A 26545-nucleotide genomic window follows, 5' to 3' on the forward strand; every position below is an offset into this window, starting at 1 on the left:
ATGCTTCTGAAACATCAACAGCACCTGCAGAGACAAAGAGATGTCATCGCCTACAGGATGAAGAAACTGGCAGCCAAGCAGGTGGAGATGACAGTAAGTCAATGATATTGTTTGACTTTCATGTGTTCTCTTGTGAATAAAGTGGTACCACCTTTGGCAAGTGAAAAGGAATTGCTGGCTGTCAATGGTTAATAATTACAATCTGACTTTCCCATCTCCATTTTTTCCCCATTAGCCTACATTGTACATCTGCAAAATCTTCATTCACCTACTCCATTAGTTGGCCTGGAAAGATAATAGTTAACCAGAAATGCTAGGATTTTACTGAGAAAGAAATTGGGATATAGATCAGACAATGACTTTCCTACCTCAGAAAATCTTTCAGTTTCTAACTACATTTGCTCATCAACTTTTAATCTGTCCAAATACAGTCCTATATAGAAATGCAATCCTTATACTCTCTACTCCCTTGTCTCCCCCACTTCAGAAAAAGACCAATGCACTGAAGGAGAAGATCAAGAAGAAGTATGAGGACATGAGGCGGATTCTGGATGAGGACCTGCGGATCACGCTGACCCAGCTGGACATGGAGCACGAGGCCACAGAGAAGTTGGTGGAGGAGAGGATGGAAGACTGCTACCACCTGACCCAGGATCTGGACCAGGAGCTGGCCAACATCAGTGCTCAGGTGAAGACGGACACACAACAAATTGACATTCAGGTAACCGCAGGGACAAATCCTTCAGTTTTGATTTCATATGGTAACATTTCAAAGGCTTTGAAATCATTCATAGAGCTTCTGTCTATGGCATATAGATCAATAACTGTGTTCTTTCTATGCCTTATACAGAGTGCCGAAACAGAAAAAAGGTATGTTCACATAAGCAGGCAATGGTTCTCTTTCCTCTGCCCCAAATTATTTTTTTCCCCACTGCATCTGTTACGTCATGAACTTTTGCACACAAAAAAATTTGAAAAATGACAAGACTCATCATGCAAGAAGTGTCAAAAATAAGGCTACTCTGTTAAAACCTGAGAAAATAAGGCACTGTGCACCTCCAATTATCTTTTAACCAGCTACAAAATCCAACAATAGATAGCAAGTAAAATAAACACCTTAAGTGACTTTTAGTGATTGACAGAACCGGATGATCTGTGATGTGATAGCGAATACCTGACATTCACATTTGATAGGTTATCATTTTGCCTCGCACATTCAGGAAATGGCAGTGGAAAAAAAAAGCCAATGACGCAAGAGCTAAGCAATTGTTACCATCAAGACCTGTTTCTTATTTATCGCTTTTAATCACGTCGTCATGACGTCAATAGTCATTCTGTAAACACTTGACTGAGATTGTTTTAGATTGTTAGCAAACACATTTTAGACATACTGTGATCTCTTAGCAGTTTTTGTTTGTTTATACCAGTACATCATGTCATATGCTCATATCGTAATCATCATAATTGTATCAAAATCATAATTGTATACAAAATCAATACTAAATGAAGGCAGGGATCTTGCACAATTTTGCTTATTAAATTCCATGACTGTACCATAATCTATAGCACAATTTCCATGACCAGCATTTGTAAGCATCTATGTTTAAATGTTTATTTTTTGTTTAAGAGCTTATGTAAACGTGTTTCTTCTTTTAAATATCATTGGCTATCTGAAAAAAAGATTTTGAACAAATTTCCACAAGTTTCCAAAACTTTTTCTACACTAATTTTTCAAATTCCATTGCTTTTCCATGTCTGTAGGAGTCCTGTACGAGGTATCAACTCCAAACCCTTTGTTTTGTTTTTTTGTAATTAGAATTTCTGAGACACTGAAGTTGACTGACCCTGACCTGATTCAGATGGACGAGTTCAAGAACGAACAGCTTCTCAGTCTAACCATCAATCTGCTGCTGTTCATCAGATCCCAGGTCCCTGTCACCAAGAAACTGTTTCAGAGCTGTGAGTTCACCCAGAGTCACAGGGAGATTGACATGTTAGGTAGAGTCTCGCTCCTCAGTAAGGCAAAGGTTACAATTAGCCCTAAAGGAGTACATACAGCTCAACATGCAATACTTGTCAAGGGTGTTTTATTTTCACCCTTGACACCCTTCTCTGTTATTTCACTTTCTGGGGAGTTTCTGTTTCAGTTTCCTACTGGATTCCAACCATGCTTTTCACACTTTCAGCTTTTCTAGGAGAATGTGAGACATGAGATTGATCTGTTGTTTTCTACTCAGATGCTGCAGATGTTGTCCTCGACCCTGACACTGCCCACCCCAAACTGATCATCTCCCCCAAGGGCGACCTTGTCACCTACACAGACACCTGGCAGGAGGTCCCCGAGACGGCCTCCCGCTTTGACACCACCCTAAACGCAATCAGCCGGCAAGGCTTCAGCGAGGGTCGGCATTACTGGGAAGTGGAGGTGAGTGGGAAGACCTACTGGGAGCTGGGTCTCACCTACCCTAGTATCCCGCGGAAGGGCCGTGAGCAGGACTGTTGGCTGGGCCGGGGCAGGGAGTCGTGGTGCGTGGAATACTTCAACGGAGACTACACGGCCTGGCACGGCGGGGCGCCACATGAGCTGCCCCTGGTGGCGGGAAAGCAGTTCGCCCGCATCGGGGTGTACTGCAGCTTCCCCGGGGGCTCGGTGTGCTTCCTGGGGGCCGACACCATGACCCCACTCCACTGCTTCTGTGTCGGCACCTTCACCGGCTCCCTTCATCAGGCAGTGTGCCCCGGTCACGATAACCAAGGGACTAACTGGAAGCCTCTTCAGGTCTGCGATGCGTCCCGATCAGCTCCGACCCTCTGAGGCGGGGCAGAAATGCCTTGGAGGTAGCAGGGAGGGAGAGAGGGAGGGACAGGATACAAATGGCCAAGGAATGTTCCCTGCTGTGGGGCATGCGCATCGGCTGCCTGTCTGGCACTATGGCACATCAGCTTTGAATATGGTGTTCAAGCCGGTCTAAATTTTTAAAATTTTTAGGTGTGTCTACAATATTTAAAGAGTAACTAAACCCCAACCCCAAATCTGTGTAAAGAATGACCTCTAATAGAAAACACGCTGCTGAAATTATCATCTACTATTGGCTGATCTTTGGTGCCATGTGATGTCACCACCTGTTGTACTCGAAAGTGACATCACCTGGCACCAAAGATCAGCCAATAGCAGATGGCAATTTCAGTAGCATGCTTTTTATCATAATATGTCAGGCTTTACACAGATTTGGGTTTGGGGTTTAGTTGATCTTAGCGATGTTCTCTGTCTGTAATTGATTGTCTTATATTTCATGCATCTCTCACTTATATTGTGCAAAAAACATCAGCCTTTCAATGTGCTCTCTATGGGTTTATAGACATGCGCAAGATGATGTGACAAAAAAGAACCACACAACTCATTACACAATATATTCTTGATGTTTAATACAATAAAATAATGTTTACATAAGCATTCCTCTGATTTGAAGTAATTTAAGCAATGTATTGCCCCAAATTAAAAATGGGGCCAGATTATACTTTCTATTTAATTCATCCATTCATTTGTCCAAATCTTTTCAAATATATTCCTGAGGACAATAGCATTTAACACTGGAAAGCATTTAAAAATTTACCCCTTAAAATATTTTTTCCCCCTTCAATTCCATTCCAAAAAAAGTGGAGCAAACACTCCTTTCAGCACAGGTTGGGCACCACATCACTGATCAGAGATCCATGTGTCGAGAGGATTCAAGAGTTGTGTCTGTATGGGACAGGCACATTGTGTGTATAATGGGTAAAGTGTCTACCTTACGCCAGAGTACTGATCACGGTTCTGGCACCTAGAAATATTGTGTAATAGTGTTAGAAATAAAAAATGACTGATGAAAAAATACAAAGACTGAAAAAAGGAAAATATCAAAAGAAATTCAAGCTATTGCTGAACTTTTCCCCAAAGTTACTGACACATGCAATCATGTGAATAATGCAAAAACTTTGCAGCAACAATGAGAGCATGCATTCTGGACATGTGGATTGTGAATGGTCAGACTTGTCACCACCAGTAATAGCTGCCTCTGTGATTGACAGACAGAAAACGTCTGACTTTGGGACAAAAACGAAGTGTATTTGCAGATACAATCTTTGTGTACGTTATAATGACCTTCAGCAAATGTCTATCATTTTAAAAATAACCTTTTTTGGATTTTATCATATAACACAATGACAATAATGAATTCATTCACTAAATATGCTTTTCATTTACTAGGAATATTTTCAGTATTTTTTAAACATTGTTCAGCAATGTGCACAATATGCTTAAAAGGAATAAATTAAAGCAAATTAGAAGATAAAAGTTTTTTTTTGATTGATTTTTTAAGATATTTTTATAGGAATCAATGCAAAGCTCACTTTTTTTGTATGGCGTTAAGAAATAGAAAGACATTGCTAGGTACCTTTTACTGTAGTAATGTTTGACTGACAATTTACCACACTGATATACAGTGAAACGATGTGGGCATTTGTGCTTTGGGCCACAATCCAGTTAATCCATCATGATATTTCCCAAAGTTATGACACATTTTAGACATTCCAACTTCTCTATCTGGTGCAAAACCCTTTGGTAAGTAGTGTAGAAATATTGTTTAAGAGAGTGAAAAGGACTGTCTAAATGTCAAAGGTTAATAATGGGAAATTCATAGACTGATTTATTGGACCCTGACCAATAAGAAGAAAAGTGCATCATTTTGATCATATGCAAATACACTAACTTCACTTGTTCAAGCTTGAACAACAAGCAAGTTTTCATTGCCAGTCTCGAGGTCTTCAACATCATGAATTTAATGTCTGCACCTCGAGAAAACTGGCAAAATCTCAAATGATTCTTGCTTTAATGGGGGTGGACTACTTACTATGCCTTTGACCCAAAGTCTCATATAACTCTTTGTTAAACAGCAGATGATCACATCTTCCTAGCCATTAATGAAGTTCTGTAACATTAACACATTAAGGAACCTGAGGATGCCAGCATGCTGCTACGAACTAGAACTTAACCTGCTAGGAGAGCTGAGACATTGCCATAGCTGAGTCTATGGCAGGAGCAACATGACAGGTTTTTGCTCTTAGGAGTCTTGTTTGTTTGTTTGTTTTTTATCACTGACAGTTGAAAAACATTAAAACACCGACAGCTGAAAATGATCTGATCCATTTTCCAGCTGATTTTTATTCCTTACATTGCATCCAAAAGTGTTTGTGGTCATTCTCTACTCAGTTTCCCAGTGGAAAGTGCTTTACATTAACTAGTGCATCTCAAAAGAGCCATTACTACAGGCTGTTTTGCAAAATCAAATTAAGACATATCAAAATTGGACAGGATTCATTCATAAAGGCTCTTACAACATTAAACTGCCACCTGGTTTCCAATTGATTTTACTGTGTACCAGTGACAGAATATTGTGCACATAATATCTAAGGCCAAGTACAAATCTATTGTTATTGGACTGTTGTTGGATTTGTTTCTGGAGAGATTGCTCTCAGAACACAAAATGTAGATTATTTTGTTAAATCAGAAGTCAATTCCATGCCATACACGCACTAAGTGCCAAGACTTTCCTTTTAGAATCCTATCCACTGTGTTCGATTCCTATCAAAATCCATTGCAAATGCTGGAAAATGGAGAGACACATATTCAGATATGATTCCCCAAACCCACAAAAAATGGCAGCAAAATTCCCGGGCTGGTAGAATAACATGGATATTTCACAATGCCTGTCGACAAAGATCAGATCAAATGTGACGTCATTATTCTGAAGAATAGCCTGAAGAAGAGGCAAGTATCACCATCAACACATGAACGCGGAGTGCCACTGTAAATATATATATTTTTCTCATGGAGAGCTTGTTTTGGGCCCAGCTACACGTGCAAAATGGCATACATGCCCAAAATGTGCAGTGTCCTGCTGGGCCTGGATCATCCCTGAATATTTTGACCGCTTAGTCGGTACCTGAAACAGTCAGTCTAGTCAGTCAAACAGTCAGTCTGGCGGTCAGTCGGTCTGTGGAGTCATAGTCAGATTGGCGGTCAGTTGAAATACAGTTCTTTGGTCAGCATAGAGACCACGCAGGGAATCTGCTTCTTCTCACTGAAGCGCGGGTCTTCGGACCAGGACTCAAAGCTGGTGGCCACCATGTAGTTGACCCGTGTCAGGATCTGCATGATCTCCAGCTGCTTGCCAAACTCGTTCAGGACGTTGCAGAGTGCCTGGACAAACCAGGAGCCGCGCCCAGGGTTCCTCCAAGAGTAATACCCTGGAAGAGCAGCACGCGTCAGTCCCTAAACTAGGCTCTGAAACAAGCACACACATAGTGGATACACAAATAAGCGCATATACACTACCAGTCAAAAGTCTGGACAGACCTGATTGAATGTTTTTCATTATCTTAAAGCCATTTGGATCTAAAGGCTTATGCTTAAATGCTTGAAATTTGTTTCTTAGACAAATATAAATAGTGAAGTTGATGCCTATGTATGAATTTCTTTCCAAAGCCTTTGCCTTTCCATCAAGGCAAAGGGTGGCTACTTTAAAGAATCTAAATTATAAGATAGTTTTGATTTGTTTATCACTTTTTTACTGCATAATAAATAACTGCATAATTCGATTTGTGTTATGTACTAGTTTTGATGTCTTTACTATTATTCTGAAATCTGAAAAATATTAAAAATAAAGAAAAATGCGTGTCCAAACTTTTGACTCTGTACACTGCATTCACTGATATTACAAATACCGAAAACATTTTCACATTCAAGGAGCAATTTACTTGGCAACCCAAACGCATATTTTAAAATTAATTCAAAGCTGAGGTTTACCTGGCACAGTTGAATAGGCAAAGAGGAAATCTGCCTCTACAGGAATCTTATGTCTTGGATTAGCATCCGTCTCCAGGGTATCGTTTGGAGGACCTGAATCTGTCTGTATACCATCATCAAACTCTGAACCCCGACAAGCCTGGTGAAGTAAATGAAATGACATTTCATTGAGATCCTGAGTAGCTTTCTCAACGATGACCTGGTGAGGCAATTAAAAATTAACTGTCTTTAAAAGCAGGGACGGACAATATTTTGAATTTGTGTACAAAATGGGCATTTATTATTATTATTAGTAACAGTAATAGTAGTAGTATTATCTATCGTTGTGGAGCTATTGAAAGCGTTTCAAACCTTGCAATTGTGTTCTCAACAAAAATAAATAAGCAAAAATAAATAAGTTTAAGTTCTATTTTTCTGTTGCGGGGGTAGACCTTTGATTTAGACCCCTGGTTTTCCCCTTAAGACATAAATCTAGACTTCTACAATTATAAGTCATACCACAACTGCAATATGATTGCTACATAATCACAAAATGATCATGTGTTCATATGGCACTCATGTCTAAAAGCCAGTCTTCAGAAAACAAGGTCTGTGTACCTGGATGAAGAAGAGTTTGGGCTTGCCCACTAAGCTTTTGCACATGTCACCCCTGAACAGCGAGGTCATGGTCTTGATGGGCATGGCTCCGTCTGTGCCGTAGATCATGCCCTCCTCACCGTGGCTTAGCAGGATACAGGCGAAACACGAGCTGTCACTATGGTCTTCCTCCGAGGCTGACCCATGCACACACAAACAAACACGCTTAGCTCAGCTCAGTCTTTAGTCTCTAAATACATTTAAAACCCAGTTTAAGCTGTAAAATACTGTCAGTCCTTGTATCAGTAGCTCAGTCAATCAATGTAAGAGTCAGAAATGTCTTAATTCAAATTAAAACAAAAAAATAAACCAACAGTTTACAGATTGAAATCAATGCAGAAAATTTTAAAATGGCACGCAACAGTTTTGTTGTAAATGGATGGCTACAAAATTTCCATACCACCCATCAAAATCTCATATTCGTCCAAATTTAAAACAGGAAGGTTTATGCCTCCTGCTTGCCATGAAGTTCCTATGGTTATATGTTCTTGAGGTTCTTGATCATCTTCATGTTCTCAAGTGTTTTTTTTTTTACGGCCCATGACTTTATCTGGTCGTGTAACTTGACCAGTGCTCCTGTGTTTCTGATCTAAGATCTCTGATCAGTGATACCAACAGTATTCATCTTTGGACAGATAGCAGAGCCATAGAAATTTCACTGTAACCTGTGTGATTATTTTTACAACAGCGCCACATGCTGGCTGATCTAATTGATGATGCTTTAAGAAACAAACAGCACCCTTAACGTTCATTGAATGTGAACTTGTGTGTGCAGCTAGCACTGCAATTTAAAGGGGAATCAACTTAAACAGCAAATAAACTATATATTTCAAAACTGATAACTCTGGCAAAGCTGAATCTGGTTTCCAATATAAATTTAATTCTGTGCTTTTGTTTGCCAAGTAAAGTGATAGGCTATTTCAAATCCCAATATTCACTTTACCAACATCTAAGTACTTTTCCTTGCCATCACTGAGGAGTTGTTGTTTTTTTCCTGGCCAACAAACACCAAAACACCAGGAATGTAAGTTTTCCATTGATTTGAGGCTGATAGTTCCTTTGAAAGCTATTATTTACAATTGTCACTTAACCAGAAGAGAATAATAGTTAGGAAAACAGAAACAGTTAAGAAAAAGGTTAAAATACAAAAAAATTAAACTCTTAAGTTCCTATTAAAAATGTATTTAAATCAATTAGCATTATCATCTTTTCTATTAGCACCACTTTAGTCAACTTTCTCAGTGTAAAGTAGAATGCATGTTTTATGATGTTGACAGTGGTTCAGGATAATGCATAGAGATGTCTCTCCTAGATTACCATTGGTTGGTTATGCTTGCCAATCCCAGCATTTCTGCGGATTTATGGCAATGGTGGTTGTTGATGTTTGAATGTTTTGCAATGTTCAGTCTTGCTACACATTTTTGTTGATTAAATTCCATGATTTGTCATATAATGTAATTCCTATGACCAATACTTGCCAGAATCTATGTTCAAATGATTCCTTTTTTTTTTTTTTTAAATATCTGATATTAATGGGCCAGATCTTGTTTTGGCTCACCACAACTAGGACGTAATCAGGACATTTGTTATCTGGGTTGTTATCATTATTCCTTCAAAGGTCAGTAGATCAGCCAACAGCCATGCTGTTTGATACTTTGACTGGTTTAAAAAAACAGAACCTATTTCCATGACATTTCAAAAACTTTTTGCATATGTATCATTTTCGATTACTTTTCCAGATCTGGAAACACAATTTTCAAATAACCTTTCCATGTTTTCCATGACCGTGGGAACCATGATTGTTATTAGGATTGGTAATGGCATCAAATCAGTACACCACTGTTATGCACTTGGACCATTATAAGGAAATAAGGCGTGTGTAAACAATGGCTGGTGCCCGAACAAGGAAATGACAGAGGGCACTCCATTGCTCACCCTCTTTGAGAAGACGCTCCATCTTCTCACACGTCTGGTCATTGTAGATGCAGACGTCGAAGCCCAGGCTCTTGAAGCACTTGAACAGCTCGCCTGCGTCTCGATCCGTGCCATTGCGTACATTCATCCCTGTCAAGACAATTTGCTTAGAATACACGCTCTTTCTGACGATATATAATGCAGAATTGGTATAGATGTACAATGTGTTTGAAACCTAGCACTGGTGTGTAAAATCCCCCCGTATGTTAACATGCGTACCTGTCTTTTCATCAAAGTTTTTGTTGTTGATGATGATGCACTTGCCCACTCGCTGGTGGCTCATCTTATACTGGAATGTTGGTGAAACAATTCTGTAATGGCTTTCAGAAGAGTAGTCCTGCTCCCGCGTCTGGCCATCCTTATTCTTCTTACTAATGGTGTCAAGAGACAGATGGAGAAACAGAATATTAAAAAGGAAATTTAATGCTTTCAAAAAAACATTTCCACAGTAGTATTTGGATTAAGACTATATATATGCAATTAAAATTTACCACTTAAAAGCTGCAGTATGATTTCCTTTCAAGCCGTCACTAAAGTAAAAATCAATTATTTATTGAGTTTCTGAGAAAAATAATGCAGAACAACTCAATCAACATCCAATCTGAAGTACATCTGAACATCTGAAGACTGTAATAATGAAAAAAATTGTGTATTTTGACAGGTCCAGCTCATCTTTTGAAAGAGTGCAATAATAGCCTTCCTATATTTCTGGAAGTAAATTAAAACCATACAACACAAAACAAAATCATAACAATATTCTTCTTTTTGCTTACAGAGATGTAATTCTGAGGGAGAAAATAACAATGCGAAGACATTATAGCCATCTGAGACTTAATATTTCTTGTACAATCAAAACCATCAAAAAAAGTGACGTATGCTTCTTGAAAAAAAAGGAAAATAAAGAAGAGGAAAAAGCAGTTTTTAGCTTTTTGATGAAGCTAAACTCACAACTTCTACAATGGTAGAGGTTACAGAACCTAAATGTTTGCTGATGTTCACTTACCGCAAGTGGGCAGTTAAAAATTCAATAAAATCCTTGACTCGTACAGTACAAGACACTGTCTCACATGCCGAAATTTTTCAAGACACACCAGTGACTTCAGTCAATGTCAAGGCTTCCAACATCAACACAAGGAGAACTCACACGAACATCGAAAGCACCCTTAACGACTTACTCAGAGACCAAGGAGTACATACATTTTCAAATGAGGCATTAATGTCATGGCCAAATTCGGTCACAGTAATCCACTGTCAGGTCGAAGAAGCTAGAACATGTTAGCACCGATATCGAGAAATCATAAGCAAATCAAAGTATATTCAGCGACAGAGGAAATCTTTCACGAGTGGCAATTCTCACGCACCTGTCATATTTCCATTCTTTAAAGGATCCATCCAGATAGCTAAGCCACAGCGGCCCACTGGGGGCTCACAAAATCCATGCTTGTTCCAGAAGAGCCTAGTCATCAGGTTACTCAAGCACTGGAACAATGAGGACCCCGTACCCAGCAACGCATACAAACACTCTCACACGCATACACACACAGCCAACCTAGCCATATTCTAATAAACATGTGATCCAGAAGTTTTCGAAGCCCCCCCCCCCCCCCCAGCCCCCCCTCACCCCTCCGAATTGTGCCAACAGACCAAACAATTGAGTGAGGGTGGGCAAAGAGCCGCACCTCTGTGGTACTGTGGGCTGGGCATGGCAGGAACGGAGCAGGTGGGTGGGGGGTGAGGAGGAGGATGAGGCGGTTGTAATCTCTCTTACCTGGGTTCGTCATTAAGTGCTACGCCACTCTGCATCTGAAATGCGTTGCTCTTGTCTTGTTTCTTTTTTTTTCCCCTGAAAGAGTTAGTTTCTCCAGACCTGGACCGCTTATTTTTTGGCTGTGTGCTAGGATACTGACATGCTCTCTGTAGTGGATGGAGACTGGACTGGGCCAGTGTGTGCTGAGGACAGGGGCGGCGCACTGTGAGCCCCCTGAGTCAGCAGCCACGCCACTACGCCAGAGCTTTCTAAAGGCCTATTCACACATGGCCCCTGCGCCCCGCTCCCTGCTGAGGTCAGACAGGGCAACATGTTGCTCCTCTGCTGACAGGCAGAATCCACCTGTACCAGCACACATACTGTGTGTGGCTAGGAGCCTCGGTCTTTAAGCTAGATCGAGATATAAGGAGGGATCCATCAAAAATTCATTAAATTCTGAGAAAATCACCTACTAGCCTAACGCCTAACACCTACAGATGCTTCAAACTAGGAATTTGCAAAAGTCAATTAGTCAATTAGTCGACTAGTCAGCCTCAAGAAAGGCCTAGCTATATTTAAATTAGGCTGTGGATAGGCTTACAAATAAGTTTCTTGGCAGTCTTAATAATGAAAAAGCCTGAACTGTATTTTCTCTGAGTCAAAATGCTTATCAATTTCTTCTTAAATTAATTAAGAAAGAGGGCAAAGAGAAATGTAAAAGATCTTTCTGGTCTATTTCTTCCTTTGTGCTCGTGTTGGACCTGCAGCCTTCGTCTAGTTTACAATTTCTGCGTGATGCAATGTTTTAGATGAATGATGAAACTTTAATAGGGCATATTTAAGACAGCTTTCCACATCCTTTATAAAACTGGTGGGATTAGGCAACTTTGGCGTCGTCACAAAAAAAAATGCTGCATGGCGCCTTGTCTTGGTTCAAAATCTAGATCTCAGCCTTATTGGCTTATATCAAATTAGTAGACATGAAAACACTAGTGACATAGTGTAAAATATACTTTGACATACTTTGGTAATCAAATAAACCATATGTTCATGTCAAGAAAAAAAAAGAAAAAAGTAAGCTAAAATGTAAACAGAGCCCTAAATTTCAGCAATAAGACAACAATTTTCATTATCACCTCTATGACACTATACACAATTGGGCATGACTAAGAACAAAGAACTCAGTCTTGAATCCTAATGTTTCCGCAAGAAAATAGTGGAAAATGAAACTTTGTAATACTGAGTGAGAATCAAACTTTACAGACTATTCACTCAGAGGAGAAGCAAAGGCACCAATACTTATTTTTTCAACGTCAAGTCTTGTTTGTCTGAAAAGCGCCCACTGCCGAGTTAATCAGGGCCATGACCTAATACTTTCTAATTGACTTTGAACCAGCCATTGCAAAGTTAGGAGGGGCGCATGTTTCTGACCAGCCAATGCAGTTAGGTAGCCATGACAATGCAGTGGCAATGCAAACACACACAAACACATACTACTTAGGCCCCACTTAGGACTGCAGATTAGGCCTTCCACACTTAGTGTACATTTAATGATCATTTAACTAATCAGCCTACAATTGACTAACACTCTTGTTAGTTGAAATCTAAAATCTGAGTTGTGTTTATTCTTTTGTGGTTTTCTAAGAATATTTTGTGTTGAGTAATACAACAACCATCTGCTCTTATTCTGGCGTTTGGGGGAAAAAAATCTAAATGAAAGACAGAGCACACAGACTTTGTGTTTGAGTGCCAGTGTCTGGTAGAACGTTGACAAATATTCCTCCAGTGCCACCTAGTGAGCCAGACTGGAACAAATAAAGAGCGTCTCAGAAACGTTCCTTACATTTGTGCCCATGCCAGCCAGTGATGTATAGTTTACATTTTTACAAAATAAAGTTCCAAATGTCAAACACAAACCCATTTTTCCCATTTTACAATCTCACAAAAATCAGACTTTTTTTAAATTTTATTTTAAAGTCCTTTCTACCAAGACATTTTGAATCAGCCCACAGGATCATTCTATGCTATGGATTTTTTTTATCAGTCTTAATAAAAAGCATGCTTCTGCAAACTATTTTGTCAGTCATGGTGAGTCCAAATGTCACATCCATAATGCCGGACTTGCTCTTTTATCCTTTGCAGTATAGTAACAAATGACAGTCTAAGTTTGGGCAGCCACTTGAGGACTGACTCCAGTCCTAAAATTGAGTTTAAGACGCTCCATGCATCATCACACTAATTAGGCGATCCAAAATTGGGTTGCTGGGTCGAATAAAGGGTTCATCTTACAATTTTTGTAGAGTCTGTGCTTTGATTGGTTGGAGCTGGAGGAGAATCAGCCCCACCTTCATGTCCAAGGACAATTACCTGCATGTAACCCTGGTATATTTCCAACTCAATATATAATGACTCTCTTCTATATATATCTTAGGGAATGTACATAATTGTGGGCAGTTTTCTTCTTTTCTCATCTTAAGAAGGACCATGCATAAGTGTTAAAAAAAAATAATTGTGAGTTTGGTAACACATTTCATCCATGTTTACTAGTTTTAGTCCAAATGTAGGTAGCTGTTCATTTATTTATTTTTTTGGACACTATAACAAAAGTACTTATTCTAAACAGAAACCAAATATTTGTTTTTTTTTTGCGGTAGAAATATTACACCTAGCAACACTGTTGCAGGGGAGACACTGATGTGTGTGTATGTGTATGTGTGTTGAACAACTGAGGGAAAGGCTGAAGTAAAAAACACTTCAAAGCTGGAGCAAAAAAAACAACTTTACTCTACAGCAGGGCTAAATGTTTTCATGTCGCACACCCTCAAAATAAACACACATTAGATAAGCTTTTGTATGGGATATTTGTTATTGATTTAGTATTGAATTACATAACTCTGTACACTGTATGTGGGGAGGTAATAATGATGAAAGTGAAACGTATAACAAGGACAGTCACATTAATAGATTTTCTAATAGGGAATATTTTAAGTGAGTTAAATTATTAGTCAAATTAAACTAGTCGTCATCTTGTGGTCCCACTGGAATCTCCCTCAGGGACCCCCGGGGGTCTCCACACCCCACTTTGAGAACCACTGCTCTAGGTGGGTTTTCCCACACACTTTGGAGGGGAACTCACCTCCCAAACAGTAGAAATCTCCCTCTGCGGTCAGGTTTGGCATCTGTGGTGTCTTCCAGCTTCTCCTCAACTTCCTCTCCAGGCACAGTGGCCACTGCAGGTTCTTCAGCCATCTAAGGTCAGCACACACATTACATCTTAGCCTACTAGCTTGCTGACATCTCATTAAAATACACCTACAGTATGGCAAACAGTATTTTAACACGACAATACACCTGTTCAGTTGTTATCCACACTGACTTTGCTTCATCTTCTTATCCCACATCACTGCTAACGGCAATGTTGTTCAAACAGTTAACAAAAAATTAAATACTACTGGTAACGTTAATGCTTAAACACACAAACACGTCAAAGCCCTATAGCTCCAAACTACATTAGATGCACATATTCCTCAACTACCTTTAGTAAGCTATTTAGCTGATTAACACAGGATATATAAAGCCTGATAACGTTAGCTGTCGTTACTACTTACGACATGTTAGCTAGCTTACAGTTAACGTTAGCGATAAATCAAAACAGTAAGTTTTCAATTTAGGGAACGCTGGTATCAACTCACATTTTGTTATACGTCTGGTATGCAACGTTAGCTAAAGCTTATTACACACAACTCATGCACACATGTTTTCTTGTTGTTCTCCCTGAGCTTCTCAAGAGTTTTCCCACAAAGTTTCTGTTCCTTGTAAACTACTTCAAGAGAAACTGAAAGTGCGTTCAGCTACTTGGGGTCCTCCTCTGCGAAGTGCGCATCTGCGTCAACGTAACGTCACTCAGGTCTGGCTGATTTGTTATTCATACTGCCAGGAGTAGCTAATTAAACATGCAAATACAGGTCACATTTGAATTTATCTTTACGGCTTATCCAGTTGTTTTGCATGCGGTTTTCTGATGTTATACAGACTATTATTCACCAGGCAATATTTCCTGCATGGTGTTGTGCCTGTATTAATGCTGAACAACATAGCATGCGCGATGTGAAAGCTCAGAGGCACGTTAACAATCAATGATAATCGATTGCTTTTCTATAACTGAGATTGATGGGACAACTGACAGCAAGGAAGAAAAGGTTAAAATACCTAATGCAGAAAAACGAGTGTTGGCCGATAGACAGTCTCAATATTTATAGTTATTAATAGATCCACTGAAAATTTCATATAAAGTACGAAAGTTATTGTGAGAAAATACAATGACCACGGGTAATTTTCATAAATGCTCCCATGGATGAGAAACTACTGGTAGAAAGACCTATATGTATGTATGTATGTATGTATGTATGTATGTATGTATGTACAGTATGTATATCTATCTATCTATCTATCTATCTATCTATCTATCTATCTATCAATCTATCTATTTGAATGTGTGTCAGTATGCTAGAAGATATTAAAAATAGATTTATCTTCACCTAAGACTAACTTTTCCAGCAGTATTTGTGAAAAAAAAGAAAAAAAAAATATTGCAGTGTATTGCATTATTAGAGTGTGACACTGAGTAAAGTGTCCAAAGGTGAACTAGCTCTCCATCTCAGGATCATTACACACATGCATTGACATCTCCACACTTCTCTCTCTCTCTCTCTCTCTCTCTCTCTCTCTCTCTCTCTTACATTCTCCTGCAGACAGACAGCTGGACTCAGCCAGTCTTCTAGCATGGCCCACAAAAGGGGGTTGGTCCATCATGGGACATGGTGTCAAGTAAGAGACAGTGTCAGTCTTTCACAGTCCAGAGCTAAGTTTATCACCAGCAGAGACGCACCAATACGACTGTCTGGGAGTCACTGCCAGCTCCTCCACCGCACTGCCCGCTTTCCTGCCTGGCTGACCCTCTTGTTTTGGGCCAACTTTTCACCCTGCTTCAGACAACGCTCCGTGCTTCTGTTATTTCACCAAAGGCCTTTTGGGAAAAGGACAGGCAGTCAACATGCAGTCCTGTGCCAGGTGTGGGTTTGTGGTCTACCCAGCCGAGAAGATCAACTGCATTGACCAGGTAAGACAGAAATATGGTGACAAGAAGAAAGTTTCTATTGGTCTTTAAGTGAACAATCTTTAAATAATCTTTAAGTCATTTTCATTTCAAAATTCCATTCAAAAATGCTATAAACAGTTCTAAAAAGTTACATGAAAGTCATTACTCAATATTTTAAAAACACAGAAGCGCTGGATTTCATATTGCGCAATCAAACACTTCAAATATGGAACAAATTTGGCAAGGGGTAAACAGTGTGGGGCCTAGGCAATTGAAGATGTGTTATAGTTCACATAATAAAACTAAATTGCATGAATATTACAAGGAAACACACACACACACACACACACACACACACACACACACACTCTCTAAATATGGCAACATTTGAGCTATTCAAAGCATTCCACTGCACCACATGGTTCAGTACACAGCCAAATGACTGTAATCAAATCGCAGCTACAGCCAATAAACTGTACTTTAGTGATAGATAATTCAGTTTAGTTTAATTTAGTTTTTTAATGTGTCTTCAGTGTGGATCTGTGCGTACGTTTGATATAATACTAGAAGCTAGAAGGGCACTCGGAGAGCACAGCCTCCGCCAAGGTTTGTGCTATTATTGCTTGTCCGTGAATCGGATCCGGATCCGCTCCAAAATTTAATGGGTTCTTCCTTGGCCCGTGCTACACCCTTCCACGAAGTTTCATGAAAATCGGGCCAGTAGTTTTTCCGTAATCCTGCTAACAGACAAACAAACAAACAAACAAACAAACAAACAAACAGCACCGAAAACATAACCTCCTTGGTGGAGGTAAAAATGCATTGACACAGAATGACACATATGTAACCAGTTTCACAATTCACATTGATGTAAAAGTACTACAGCTTGAAAACAGCAGATCTCTATAGCTACAACAAGTTTCTGCTATTAGATATAATTTTTTAAAAATTGGAGTTGAGACAAAAAATGAAAAACAAGAAGTAATACAGTTCTACAGTCAATAAAAGAAATCAACAGTGCTTCCTAAGAACAAACGAACGCATCCAGTTGCATGAGAATGCTATGATTGTTGTCATTATTTTTGGCCATATTCACTTAAGCACTCTATCTTTAAAGCTATCTTGATGTGATGTTATCTATCTGAACCTGCCTGATCCAATTTAAAATATTCTCTTTACTCTCTCTTCACATGATGAATTAGATTAGAGATGTGACACAATGTGATGCTTATTCTTTTTTTTCTGTCAGAACTGGCACAAAGCATGTTTTCACTGTGATGTCTGCAAGATGGTGCTGACCGCCAATAACTTTGTCAGCCACAAGAAGAGGCCATACTGCTCTGTGTGAGTACTATGTTCTAATGATGGGTCTTAGTATGTATAGACCTGGCATCAGTATAACTTACTGTAATTTATTTGAGCATAATCCCAAAACTGGGCTATACAGATTTTTCTTTCCATTGACATCTTTTTCACTCTTTGAGAAAGGTTACTGAAATGCCGAAAGAGAATCCAGATTCCTCAGCATTTCTACCTGTATCTTTTTAGTGATCAAAAATGGTGATTGACCCCAAATGTTGATCATTTTTACACCTTATACCTCTAGACACAATCCAAGGAACAATACCTTCACAAGTGTCTATGAGACCCCCATCAACATCAATGCAAAGAAACAAACCAAGGCAAGCAGTGAGGTAAGGCGAAGATGATGTCACATGCGAAAACACACCACCAGCAACATGAGACAAAAATGTATTGGCCTCGATATGAGTCAAGGTCTATAGTTGACAGGTTGAAGTCACTGTCTAGAACATTAGTGACATAGTAGATTTGTCATGACGTACAGTATGCGGTGGAGATATGGTATGCATATTACTGTATAACACATCATTGTGGTCATTCTAGTGGTTTAGATCATCATGTTACATAGATGTGAAAAAGGATTGATGCATGCATCATAGCGGAATTTGAATAGGCCTAGGTCACATTGGAGATGTGTACAATGTTCTTGTTGGGTGGGATATTGTTTTCAGATCATAAAATCATAGTTGTACAACAGTGTAATCTACTTTGAGGTTAATAGTTTTTGAATTAATCACTCAAAACTGTACACAACCACAGGCACAATAAACCATAGGTCTACTGAGATCCTGTTGACCCACAAACATACATAAGAAAGCTCCAGATCTGACCCTAAGTACACGGATCCATTACTGTCAGACTGCTGGTAAAATCAGAGAGGTTTCCATTCCCTCTTTATGAGGCAGAGAGAGAGAGTGGTGGACCGACGGCTGCTTCTGGACCTTCTGGGTCCATGGTGACTGCAGTGGTCTGGAATGGAGAGTGCGGTTATTTCTGTGCTTATGACAGAGCCGCGACACCCCCTTTGCTAGCCCACTTTATGCTTCAGGGGTCTAAAATTATACCTCAGGAAAAACAGCCTCACCTCCCTTCCTCTCCTCCGCCTTCCCACCTGTTCTTGTCTGTCTGTCTGAGTCTCTGTGCATACGTATACTGAGTCCATGCAATGCTCCTTGCTTATATTAGCAATAGGCTAGCAAGCTCATCAGCTACTGCTAGCATACTAAAACCCCGCTAGAGAGCTTTAGAATTAGTTGCTTGCTGATATTTGATGCAATGGCGGACTTTTGACCATCCTAAGTGAACCCTCATCTCTGTCACAATATACCCAATAAGGGACACAATTTGTTTTTATATTTCTTGCTTTGGGTAAACAGGCAGTGTATCAGAACGTTATATTCTATATGCTATGTTTTATGTTCATATAGCAGTGTTTGCATTATTTTTATGGCGTTTTTTTCTTTACATGGTGGTATACAGTGATTCAATCAACATTATGAGTACAGCATGTGCCTTAGCCGGTTTAGCAGTGTTAAGATCAGTGTTTCCTGAACTATGCATTTGAACCAAGATGGTTGCAGGCCTGTTTCTGGTGGATCTCCCCACATAAACGTGCTAATGTGTTGTCATTAGTTCCAGGGTGAGATTAAGTTGTTTTCACTGAGTCCCAGAGCGAGACTACGTTTTTCAAATTTAGGTCGGATTGAAAAGTTGAATAAACCCTGAGTTAAAAAGAGTGATGATATGATGTTCATTCTTATCACCGTATGCTTCCCACAAATCATGCGGCACCATACCCTCTCTTATCCCTTGCAATACCACTATTCTAATATTAGTTTGGAACACTTTTATTAGCTCCAGGATCATTCCCCAGCAGCTCAGTGCTCCATCCTGAACTTACTACTCCATTCTGGCCCTGCCTTTGGCAGTTTCCTCTTTGCCTTGATGGGAACATTTCAGGCTTAACAGTTATTAATAACAGCACGCTAATATTATCCCTTCATCAAGCATGAGAGCTCAGGTTGTCTGGTTTAAAGTTGATACCATGAGAATCATAGTGTGAAGTTTGGCATTTGGCATAAATCTATGTGCTATACAAGTTTTTGACACTGGATTTAAGTCAGGGAACGTGCTAGGGCTGGCATAATTGTTAATTTTCTTATTGGATTATTTTTTATGGTCTATGGTCAATTAGCATCCATCACGCCAAGTCCCAAAATGGAGGCTTTGCGCATTGTATGTCTTTATTGTCTATGCACATGTACATATGTGTGTTCATGTATGCATTTGTGTGCACTTGTGCAAATGCACAAACACTACGTGTGCTGGCCTTGGCTTAATGCTTGTCGTCTATGTGCACCTGTAGCTGAAGTATCGTGAAGATGGCGAGCGCTTTATGTCCACCTTCCACTATGACATGAGGTCCATGGAGCTGGAGAAGGCTCGCCTAGCCAATCAGATGGCCAGCCAGGTGAGCTCCCGCCCCCTTGTAGGCAGAGCAACTGGCCGCGGCTTCACACTCAAAGGGCAATTCCACCCCAAATTGAAAAACCTTGGCTACATTTTTTGGGTGGAATTACTTTAATATCCTACTTCTCTATCTTATTTCCTCAGGACCCTTGGCCTAGTATTGGTGTGCTTCCTTGCACAAAGCAGACTTAGTGTGCGGTGACCCCAGATCTGACATCAAATTACCAATATTTAAATTGAATTTGATTGCAATTAGAATGTATTTGAAACTACAGGATGTCAACGGTCATGGAGGAGAAAAAGAGTACAGAAGAAACTGTCTTTACTGGGATTGTAGCCTTTAATGCACCAAACCTCATCTTCTCTCTCTTCTATTTGGTATTTTAATTTGGTATTTTAATTTGGTAAAAAGTCAGATTTGTGATGACACGTCTGTGTACAAAAGGGGTTTATTTGTGCTGTAGGAAATTAAGTTGAGGGTGTCAGCTGTTACCATCATTTCACTTCATAGAGGTTCTCAAGGTGAAGGAAACCAGGGAAAGAGTGAGAGGAGCTGGGTAGCTGAATTAATAAGGTCCTATAGGAATGAAAGGTATTAACTATTTTGTGAATGGCTTGGAATCATCAGATTTGTCTTCCACATGTAAACAGGCCTTTCAGTCTCAGTCTGAGTACTCAGAGCAGCAGACCTGGTACTCAGGCATGGTGACCAACCAGGAGATAGTGAGGGTGTCCCAGGCCCAGAAGACCATCAGTGATGTGAGTGCTTCCACCTTCAAATCTTATTTCCTCAGAAAGATACTCTATTGTTTTCTGTAACCTGAGGTTCTTCAGTCCTATGAGTTGTTTCGTTTCCAATTTACAGAATTATTGTAAATCATTACATAATTAAAGAGGAACTGCTGCTATTATAAATGCACCTACAGTAACAGCAGGAATACAAACTTGAGAGTGAATTTTGATGATGAGGAATACCAAAACATACTGTAGTTGTTATATCCAGCTGATTCTACATTGATTGGTGTAGATCATCAGTCAATATCTCTGAAATATAAATGATGTAGAGATACAGTATATGTCTGTTTTGGCATTTTGTCAACCAAGGACTTAAGATACTTAATGTATTTTATTAATACCATAATTTATTTGTTCTTATTTGTGCTGTGAATCATTTTGAAGGAGTAGGTCTAATTGCTTAAAAGTCTTCATTTTGCATCAATATTATTAAAATGGCAAGCTCTGCTTTTCTGTTTCTTTGACAGGTGAAGTACACAGAGGAATATGAGCAGTCAAAAGGAAAAGGCAGCTTTCCTGCCATGATCACACCAGGCTACCAGGCTGCTAAGAGCGCCAATACCTTGGCCAGTAGTGTAAGTGGACAAACTGAGCAACCTCTATTTGGGAAACCCCTATATTATTAACAATTGTTGACAGAAATGCAAGCATACTGTATATTGCATAAATATATTGCAAATGTAATATAGATCTTCTGGTACTAGAACTACCTTGGCCGTTCATTTGCAGCATACAGGTTTGACTACAGTTTCACAGACAGTACAGTCCTGTAATCTGCTTGCTGATACAAAAAACTATATAAAGTGATATGTGTTTGCTTTTTAAAATTTTGAAAAACTGGAGATAGGTTAAAGGCACAACATGGTGTACAGATGTTTTTTTGTTTTTCAAAATGTTTAAAATGCAAACATGTCACAGGCCTTTTGCACCACCTGTCAGATATCAGGATTGACTGAAGGCCAAGCTAGAAATAAACCTGGGATCTACAAAAACGCCTCTGAAATCCAGACAATGAAATTACATTTGCATAGTATGGTCAGCGGATGAAGTTTTAGTGTTGGTTTTTGGTGGTACTTTCTGGACCACATAGGCAAAATGGCAGCTGTCATCAGTCACAATCCACATCAATGATTTTCCTTTGGGTGAATTTGTGTCACTGCTGGTGGTTACTGTGACCTTACGGTGGGTCCAAGAAGGACAAATGAAGGTAGATCGTTTTCTTCCCCTGCAGCTGGAGTATAAAAAAGGCCATGAGGAGAGAGTATCCAAGTACACCGCGTTCGCTGACCCTCCAGAGGTGCTTCTGGCCAAGAAACAAGGACAGATCACTAGTGACGTAAGCCTTTCATGATGACGTCATGATGTCTGTCTGTGATGTTTACTCACTGCACACCGGATGACCCTCTGACAAGATTAGGCAGTTGGTTCCATAGCCTTTTGGGGTTAACTCAGCATTGTCAGTAGCTGTATTAGTGCCTTTTGTGTGTGCATATTTTGTCAATAATACACAAAATATCAAAACTACAATAGATCTTTGAGGAATTCTATAGAAAATCCAATGCATGTAAATGTTTTTACAATGCTACTTGAAGAGGGCTATGATTATGATTTATATTATATCACAATTCATTTTAGTGGTCAGAATGGCCAGTCTCACTTTGCATGTGCATGTGTGTCAGCTTTGAGAGACATTTCCCAAGGAGATCTCTATAGTCTTGTTATTCCGCCTCGCCCTTGAACATGCAAGCTTTCAAAAACAACTGTGAGCCTGGGTCATTGGCTATCTCTCCTGGCTTTCCCTCTCCTAGTATGCCTATACTGAGGAGTACGAGCAGCACAGAGGCAAAGGCAGTTTCCCCGCACATCTCACTCCTGGATACAAGGTGACAAAGAAGGCCACCGAGCTAGCTAGTGACGTAAGTAGTGAAAAACAAACACACACACACACACATACACACATACTGTCACAGAACCCTGATCATTGGTTGATGACGGTGTTGGTGTCCTACCAGGTGAAGTATCGTCAGATGTATGAACAGGAGATGAAGGGTAAAGTCAGCGCTGAGGCTGGAGTGGCAGAGGCGGCTCACGCCAAGGAAAATGCAGAGAACTTCAGCCAGGTGAGGAACATTAGCATTGTTTTTTCCATGAAGCAAGTCTTTTCTTTATGAATTAAGATGTTAAATTCTCATGAAACCCACATGGTCCCAGATTATTATATGGTTCATTATGTGGTTTCATTTCAACCCACTAGAAAGCATTTTAGCAAATGTTGTACAGTGTTTTATGAATTACTCTCATTACTTACTTTTGAATTACAATTATATCCAGTATTTTACCTAAGTGGTCAGCCACCAGGCATCTAACAGTCATTGTGGTTTATACTCCTTTGAAATGAAATAAAAATAAGATGAGTATGATTTGATTGAGTTCTTGTAATTGCACTTATATAAGTTAGAAGAGGAAATCAGCACTTTTTAGTACAGTTAATAGAGGCAGGAAAGATGGAAGAGAGAGTGATGGACTTGGTATGTGATAAAGTATTTTTAGTCCACTTATACATTAGGACACCTCATATGTTTTTTTGAAGCCCGATTGGGATTTTTGGAAGCGCAAGTTGATCCTAAAACTGTTCTGAACAACTAATGAATCTCACAGAATTGAGGGATTGAATTGAATTGAAGAATTGCTATCAGACGCCACCTGAAGCTGAACCCAACTGTAAGTCTCCTCCTGTTTGCAGATTGCCTATACGGAGCAGTATGAGCAGCAGAGAGGGAAAGGCAGTTTCCCTGCCATGATCACTCCTGGCTACCAGCTGGCAAAGAAGGCTCAGGACCATGCCAGTGATGTGAGTACCAGCCTGAGTGCCTTTGAGGACTTTATTAATTCACCTGCGAAACATGAATTTTTAAACCAAAACCCTTATGAAGTGCTTACAAACAAAATATATATTTACATCTTTCTCTCTAAGTTTTGATTTTGGCTTAAACCTCTCTTAAGTGCAAACTTTTTTTGAGTTAACTCAACTACTTTAAAGAAGTTGGAAGCTTGGTCTCTCTGAACTCTCTGAACAACAATATAATAACACTGTTTCAATTAAAACATACACAGCTCTAAGTACATTATCTATTAGGGAGATTTAGGGAGACTTTAATCAAGTACCTACACAGTAATGTTGTGTACTTGCAATACCTCTTCATAGGTTACGTAATACACAGGTTCATAGTAAAGTGTGACCAAAAAGAGCACCTGGCTCAGCTGTAGCCATATGAACCGGTTGTAAATGTTGTCAAAACATTACAGAGGGTGTGGAGTGTAAAAGTGCCAGCTTCATTTATCATCTGGCCTTGTCATCACTGGGCAGAATGGATGGGAGACTACAATGAACAGGCATCCCATGTCGTCACTCCCTAAACTCTCCACTGCGACCAAATTAGACTCTGTGTGTGTGTGTGTGTGTGTGTGTGTGTGTGTGTGTGTGTGTGTGTGTGTGTGTGTGTGTATATGTGCATGCATGCCCATAAATCTGAATGTATATGCACTGTATCCTCTGCTGATGGCCTCATGCTACAGTAATACAGCATATGTGGCACACAGGGATTTTGTCCTTCTACACCCACTGAATCCACTCTTTCCTTGTTCGTCCTTCTCCAGCTAAAATACAGGAAGGACTTGAATAAGATGAAGGGCACATCACACTTCCACAGTCTGACTTCAGAGGACAATCTGGCCCTGAAGAACGCCCGCAAAATCAACAAGCTTGTCAGTGAGGTGAGCCTGTCAGGGTTGGAAGTCAAAGTGCACTGAGACAGGGATCAAGACTTCAAGGCAAGGGTGTATATGAATGAATGTTTGCTTTTTGGTTTTATTCCTTCTTTATTTATTCTGGCAGATCAATGTAGACCAAAATCTTCATGATGATGGCCTGGCAAAAGCAAACAGCCTTTTGAGTGGCATGTGTCCACAATGTTGGTTTAATGTGTTTGTCTGTATTCTCTGATGGAATCTATAGAGCACCTTATAGGCAGATGCATCTTCATTCATTTCACAAGTCTGAGTAGACTGAATATTGTCAAATCTACACTGAGGCCTATGACAAAAGCACTTCCATCAGTCTTTCCCAAAAGAGTGTGTGTCAGAATGCACAGTGTGTGTGTGTTTGGGCGCAATAAATATTGAGCAGACTGTGTCATCGTCTGACAGACATGAAGCCACCCAACCTGCATTTTCAGCATCTCTGACATAACTCTCCGGTGGCGTTACAGCTTAGCCCCAAGGGCATGGGACATCCAATAATACTAATGTTCTGTGACCACACATCGGTCTTCAGCACCTATTCTAAACCACATATGTCATATGTGTAATATGTCATATACATGTTGGCTATTAGCACCTGTTCTGATCCTATCCCCTCTCTAATGCTGATACTGAGACATTATTCTACCACTATTGTTTTGCTTTAATGTTTACTCTAGAGGTAAAAGGACTGACAAGTCAACTCAAGTCAGTGACTGTCAAGGTTAAACTTAGCAATGCATACTTAAGATTCAGGTTTTTCTTAGTGGCAAGGTTGCGGTGGAGTGCAGCTGATGGTGACTGACGAGTGGGAGGTACTTCATATTTACCACTTTATATGGAATCTGCTCCGACCCTCTGCTTATACCATCATGTAACCAAAAAAGTTGAATACATGCTGTCTTGTCCAATCCCTCACTCGAGGGGGTCCCATTAAAACAAAGAAGCGGTATTTCAAGTTATTTCATATTTACACCAAGAGGCCAGATGTCTTGGTATCAAATAGAGAAGAAAATTTTAGTCACAGTGAAAAATGTTGCAAAATATATAACTTTTGTCTTTGCTTTTATTTTGTATATTCTGTAACAGGTGGAATATAAGAAGGACTTGGAGAACACAAAAGGCCACAGCATCAATTTCTGTGAGACTCCGCAGTTCCAAAATTCTGCCAAGGTTGCTAAGTTCACCAGCGATGTAAGTATCGCACCACACACTGACAGACACTCAGCTTTTTCCATTAAAGCAACATGTGAAACACCAGTCCAAACAACATGAGACATTGTCCCACTTTTTTTCAACTATCTTGCTAACAATCAGACAAACAAACAGGGGAGAAAAATAACCTAACATAACTAATTTATAAAAAATACATACAGGCTCTTTGCTTCAGGTCAAAACTGTAATGGGCAAAGCAGTGAGTACTTTTTTTTGTTTTTGAGTACTTTTTTTTGTTTTTGATAGAACAAGTACAAGGAGAAGTACACCAACCATATGAAGGGACACTATGAAGACTCGGGAATGGATAAGAGGACCATGCACGCCATGAAAGTCAGGAAGCTTGCAAGCAATGTAAGCCTCACTTCTTAATGCCTCCTAGACTTGCTGTAATATAGAAATGTAATTTATATTTTTAGAACTCCCCAGATGGGCTTTGCTTAGATTCAGTGTTCTATAAACAGGACACCTTGACATTTTGAATTTTAACTAGTCATTTTCCTTCACCAGACACAGTCCCATTGGAATAGATATATCACTGACATTCATCCTTTAGTTTCCATAAACTTGGCGTTGTTAACATTCTTCATTGAAACCAAGAGAGGGA

The 26545-nt window shown here is 39.7% G+C and overlaps 3 protein-coding genes across 4 annotated transcripts in view; 2 read left to right on the forward strand and 1 right to left on the reverse strand.

Moving 5' to 3' along the window:
- On the forward strand, nucleotides 1-2815 carry LOC139652683 (E3 ubiquitin-protein ligase TRIM39). The gene is made up of 5 exons (XM_071529844.1): nucleotides 1-93; nucleotides 488-721; nucleotides 851-870; nucleotides 1817-1959; nucleotides 2238-2815. Exons 1-5 carry the CDS (start codon nucleotides 1-3, stop codon nucleotides 2813-2815), a joined length of 1068 nt encoding a protein of 355 aa, XP_071385945.1.
- A 608-nt stretch (nucleotides 2816-3423) lies between these two features.
- Nucleotides 3424-15031, reverse strand: casp7 (caspase 7, apoptosis-related cysteine peptidase). Of its 2 annotated transcripts, none has more exons than XM_071529845.1 (7): nucleotides 14894-15031; nucleotides 14338-14450; nucleotides 9674-9825; nucleotides 9416-9544; nucleotides 7442-7617; nucleotides 6845-6983; nucleotides 3424-6285 (listed from the first exon to the last, which is right to left on the reverse strand). In XM_071529845.1, exons 2-7 carry the CDS (start codon nucleotides 14448-14450, stop codon nucleotides 6059-6061), a joined length of 936 nt encoding a protein of 311 aa, XP_071385946.1. In that variant the 5' UTR covers nucleotides 14894-15031; the 3' UTR covers nucleotides 3424-6058. The 2 variants fall into 2 exon arrangements, with proteins under 2 accessions (XP_071385946.1, XP_071385947.1); XM_071529846.1 differs by having other exon boundaries at nucleotides 3424-6322.
- A 1214-nt stretch (nucleotides 15032-16245) lies between these two features.
- nrap (nebulin-related anchoring protein) overlaps nucleotides 16246-26545 on the forward strand; it is a 28220-nt gene continuing 17920 nt past the window's right edge. Inside the window, exons 1-13 of the mRNA XM_071529854.1 lie at nucleotides 16246-16320; nucleotides 17549-17643; nucleotides 17906-17993; nucleotides 20027-20131; nucleotides 20782-20889; nucleotides 21393-21500; nucleotides 22157-22261; nucleotides 22734-22841; nucleotides 22938-23045; nucleotides 23669-23776; nucleotides 24583-24699; nucleotides 25813-25917; nucleotides 26185-26292. Of these exons, the coding sequence (XP_071385955.1) occupies nucleotides 16255-16320; nucleotides 17549-17643; nucleotides 17906-17993; nucleotides 20027-20131; nucleotides 20782-20889; nucleotides 21393-21500; nucleotides 22157-22261; nucleotides 22734-22841; nucleotides 22938-23045; nucleotides 23669-23776; nucleotides 24583-24699; nucleotides 25813-25917; nucleotides 26185-26292 (1329 nt within the window). The 5' untranslated portion in view covers nucleotides 16246-16254. The remainder of the gene's footprint in view (nucleotides 16321-17548; nucleotides 17644-17905; nucleotides 17994-20026; nucleotides 20132-20781; nucleotides 20890-21392; nucleotides 21501-22156; nucleotides 22262-22733; nucleotides 22842-22937; nucleotides 23046-23668; nucleotides 23777-24582; nucleotides 24700-25812; nucleotides 25918-26184; nucleotides 26293-26545) is intronic.

The sequence above is a fragment of the Centroberyx affinis genome, unplaced genomic scaffold (assembly GCF_046629955.1).
Source record: "Centroberyx affinis isolate AG114_WGS23_722 - 3 ecotype Tasmania unplaced genomic scaffold, CSIRO-AGI_Caff_v1 ptg001843l_1, whole genome shotgun sequence".
Taxonomy (NCBI): Eukaryota; Metazoa; Chordata; class Actinopteri; order Beryciformes; family Berycidae; genus Centroberyx; species Centroberyx affinis.

Coding starts and splice junctions, on each gene's coding strand:
- casp7 (XM_071529845.1), bottom strand. CDS start 14,450: ATGGCTGAAGAACCTGCAGTGGCCACTGTGCCTGGAGAGGAAGTTGAG. Junction 7,618..9,415: donor GGAGCGTCTTCTCAAAGAGG/GTGAGCAATGGA, acceptor TGCATGGGTCAG/CCTCGGAGGAAGACCATAGT. Junction 6,984..7,441: donor CCAAACTCTTCTTCATCCAG/GTACACAGACCT, acceptor TTACTTCACCAG/GCTTGTCGGGGTTCAGAGTT.
- LOC139652683 (XM_071529844.1), top strand. CDS start 1: ATGCTTCTGAAACATCAACAGCACCTGCAGAGACAAAGAGATGTCATC. Junction 94..487: donor CCAAGCAGGTGGAGATGACA/GTAAGTCAATGA, acceptor CCCCCACTTCAG/AAAAAGACCAATGCACTGAA. Junction 871..1,816: donor AGTGCCGAAACAGAAAAAAG/GTATGTTCACAT, acceptor TTTTGTAATTAG/AATTTCTGAGACACTGAAGT.